This window comes from Parus major, chromosome 1A (genome assembly GCF_001522545.3).
Source record: "Parus major isolate Abel chromosome 1A, Parus_major1.1, whole genome shotgun sequence".
Taxonomy (NCBI): Eukaryota; Metazoa; Chordata; class Aves; order Passeriformes; family Paridae; genus Parus; species Parus major.
This window is the reverse complement of record NC_031773.1, coordinates 219,745-223,346: the sequence shown is the minus strand read 5'-3', so window position 1 is coordinate 223,346 and position 3,602 is coordinate 219,745. Positions and strand designations below refer to the sequence as shown.

General features: G+C 47.6%; 1 protein-coding gene across 7 annotated transcripts in view; it reads left to right on the top strand.

Moving 5' to 3' along the window:
• The window catches only part of NRF1 (nuclear respiratory factor 1), a 38,005-nt gene that overhangs the window by 4,593 nt on the left and 29,810 nt on the right, over positions 1 to 3,602 (top strand). For all 7 annotated transcript variants that reach the window (XM_015629250.3, XM_033514612.1, XM_015629248.3 and 4 more), the window contains exons 3-4: positions 998 to 1,124; positions 2,098 to 2,238. In XM_015629250.3, the coding sequence (XP_015484736.1) occupies positions 998 to 1,124; positions 2,098 to 2,238 (268 nt within the window). The remainder of the gene's footprint in view (positions 1 to 997; positions 1,125 to 2,097; positions 2,239 to 3,602) is intronic.

Sequence of the window (3,602 nt, the reverse complement as noted above, 5' to 3'; positions counted from 1 at the left end):
TATTATATTATATTATATTATATTATATTATATTATATTATATTATATTATATTATATTTCACACAATCTATTTTTAAAGAAACTGCTCAGTGAAGGAGTAATTTCTTCTCCTTTCTCTCAACTACTTCATTTTGCTACATCAAGATAATGACAAAACATCTTTTTTTTCCCCTCTCTGTTCAGCTGCACACACATTTGTGTTTGATTTTCACCCCACTGGGAGTCAAATTTCAAACCCCTGGCTGTGGGATCAGAGCTGGAGGTGCTTTTTTGGCAACAAAAAACTCATTTCAGTCATTTCTGAAATGACCAGGACAGGGACTGAGCTGTCACCTCACGGAGTTTTTGTGAGGAAAACGCTACTTCTCTCTCATTTTTGGAGTTTCTGCCATTTCTGACTCTTGCACTGCTTAAAAGGGAGTAAGAGGCAGAAAATATCCAGTGGAACGTTTTAATTCCGAAGGGAGCTGCTGGTGGGGCAGGTGTTGGGACACCTGGGTTTCCTGTCCTGAGCTGTTGCAATATTTCCAGCTCTTGCCTATCCTGCAGCTTGAATTCATCCAGATCTGGTTTGAGGAGGACTTTGGTGCTGGAGATTGAAATAAATTGACCAGGAGATGATCTGCTATGATCTGGATGTAAAACAGCCTCTGTCTGCAGGCCTCTTTTGATGAATCATTCAGCAAAACACAATTTTTGTGTCACTAGGACAGAGTGGAAGTGCAGACTCTTGCTGCCCCAGCTTTGCTGCTCTGGTGATTTCTCTTTTTACGTCGGTGAGAAAATGAGAGAAGGGAGAATAATTGACATTTGAGCTGCTGGGTGACTGCAGGGAGCACAGCAGGCCTGTGGAGAGGAGGAATAAACCCAACCTGTGGCCAAGCTGAGCAGCTGGGGCTCTGTTTCTCACCTGCTTTGTGAAAAGGAGCTGGCACTCAACAGGGGTTGTGTTTCTGCAGGGCTTTCAGCTCATTCCCTGTTTTTCCCGTGTTTCAGGAAGCTCCGGGCCACGCTGGATGAGTACACCACCAGAGTGGGGCAGCAGGCCATCGTCCTGTGCATCTCACCCTCCAAACCCAACCCTGTCTTCAAAGTATTCGGTGCTGCACCCTTGGAGAATGTGGTAGGTGTCCCTAGGAAAGCGAGGAAAGAAGTTCCTCACCTTCCCTGCAGATTTTGTTCTGCTCAGGGCAGTCCTAGAAGCCTGGTGAGGATCTGAAAGTCATGTTAAAAACCCTGGAAAACAGAGTTTTTAGGTTTAATGGAATGCAGTGCTGGACCTGGTTGAGTCAGTGATTTCAGAGATCTTTTCCAGCCTGAATTTTCCTGTGATTCCCCGACATGAGGGCAGCGCTGAGGTTCTCTCTCCTCTGCAGGAATGTCTGCCTGGAACATCTCACCAGGGGGGAACACCCTGGATTAAAAAATCAGAGGGAACAGGTCATCATCACAGAATCCCAGAATCCCTGAGGCTGGAAAAGACCTCTGGGATCATCAAGTCCAAGCTTGGACAAGCAGGGACATCAAGTCCAATCCCCAGCCCAGAGCACCGGGTGCCACCTCCGGCCTTTCCTTGGACACCTCCAGGGATGGGCACTCCAAACCTCCCTGGGCACTTCCAGGGCCACCCTTTCCATGGGGAAATTCCTGCTGCTGCCCACCCTGAGCCTCCCCTGGCCCAGCCTGAGGCCGTTCCCTCTCCTCCTGTCCCCGTTCCCTGGGATAAGATCCCAAATCCCCCCCGGCTGTCCCCTGGCAGGGAGTTGTGCAGAGCCAGAAATTCCCCCTGATCCCCCTTTTCTCCAGACTAAACAACCCCAAACAACATGTTTGAGCTCAGCTCTGCTGCCAGCTCCTGCACCTTATTGCAGACCCTGCCCATGACAAAGTTCTGGCTTCAGAACCTTTTCATCCCCCAAATTCCTCCCTTGCCGGTGTTACTTCAAGTTTCATCAGCAAAGGCTGAGCCTCGAGGACCTCTGGGCGTTTCCTGCCAGCTGTTCCCCTCTTTGCAGCACCTTGGGGAACGTGGCTGCATCCTGCTCCTCTCCTGCTGCTGCTCACCTTGTTTACCTGAGCCTAACAACTCCCCACAGGTACGCAAGTACAAGAGCACCATCCTGGAAGATCTGGAATCGGCGCTGGCCGAGCACGCTCCGGCCCCTCAGGAGGTCAACTCGGAGCTGCCTCCCCTCACCATCGATGGCATCCCTGTCTCCGTGGACAAGATGACCCAGGTGAGCAGCAGAGGCAAGGACAGAGAGGGAAATTTTGGCATCTCAAAGTCACATCCTGGGGTTTTTTTTTTGTGTGTGGCTTCTCTCCAGGGGATGGCTCCGATCTCCTCCTTCCCCTGGGGCTGTGACAGCTCAGGCTGTGGTTGGATGTGGAGCTTTGTTAGTGGTGCTGATTTGCTGATTTTCTCTGTGGAAAGAGGAGATGTCAGGCTGCTGGGAGCATCCCAGAAAGTGGAAACAGGGAAAATGTTTGTTCCAGGCTTTAGGAACAATCTTTAGGTTGGGACACACCTTTCTGTGTCCTGTAATTCATTCCCTCCTCTGTTTCTTGCTGTGGGTTGGAGCAGAGGGGAGTTTGCCAAAGTTTTAACCGCAGATCAGACCCTGAGCGAGATATTTTTGTTGGAGACAGGGAATTACCTGCCCTGGGCACGTGGGAATTCCCTTTCTCTCCAGGTCCAGCCCCTTGCTGACCTCACTGCTGGGAAAAAGTGCCGGGGACTCCCCAGGGAAGCTTCATCTGCAGGGAAATCTCCTTCCCCAGGGCTGCAGGACCTGAATTTGAATTCAGGTGAAACCAGGCAGGTGTGTCCTGCAGGAGGCTCTGGGTACACCCAGCCTGAGGGTTGTAATTTGAAATGTCAACACATTTCAAATACTGAAAAGCAATTTTTTTCCCTGGGGAGCAGCGAGATGGAAAGTGCAGCACACAAAATGCTGTTGGAGCAGGGCAAAGATGTGCAGATTTTTTCTGTGCTCTGCAGAGGTCACACCCTGCTCAAAACACCATTTCTTAGTGGAATCAGACAAGCTCACACTCATAATAAAATTTTATTGAGCTCACCATGCTTTGGCTTGTCCAGATCATTTTCCCAATCCCTGACAAATAAGACAAAAATGATTTCTTGGATTTTTAAACTCCTGTGAAAGGTGGCACCTGAAGGAGCAGCTTTTGTACCATGGAAATGTTCTTTTCTCCTCCTTGTCCTTTGCTCAGCCAGCCCAAAGTGCTGATGTAGAACCTCTGATTTCAATTCTGTCCTGCTGCTTTATGGTAGAAAAACAAAGACCTTTTTTAGGAATGGCCCTCATCGTTCCAGCACAGTGAGGTAGCTCAGAAGAGCTTTGTGGAAAGGTTTCTCCTGAGCTGTGCACAGAGGTGCCATCATTTATTGTGGAAATTTTGATTCCCAGAGCTTCCAGTATAATTATTTGTATTTTCTACAAAAAAAATCAGGGTTTTTTTGCAACTAAGTTGCACAAAACCCGGTTTAAAACTGGAATAAAAATAAATATAAATATAAATATAAATATAAATATAAATATAAATATAAATATAAATATAAATATAAATATAAATATAA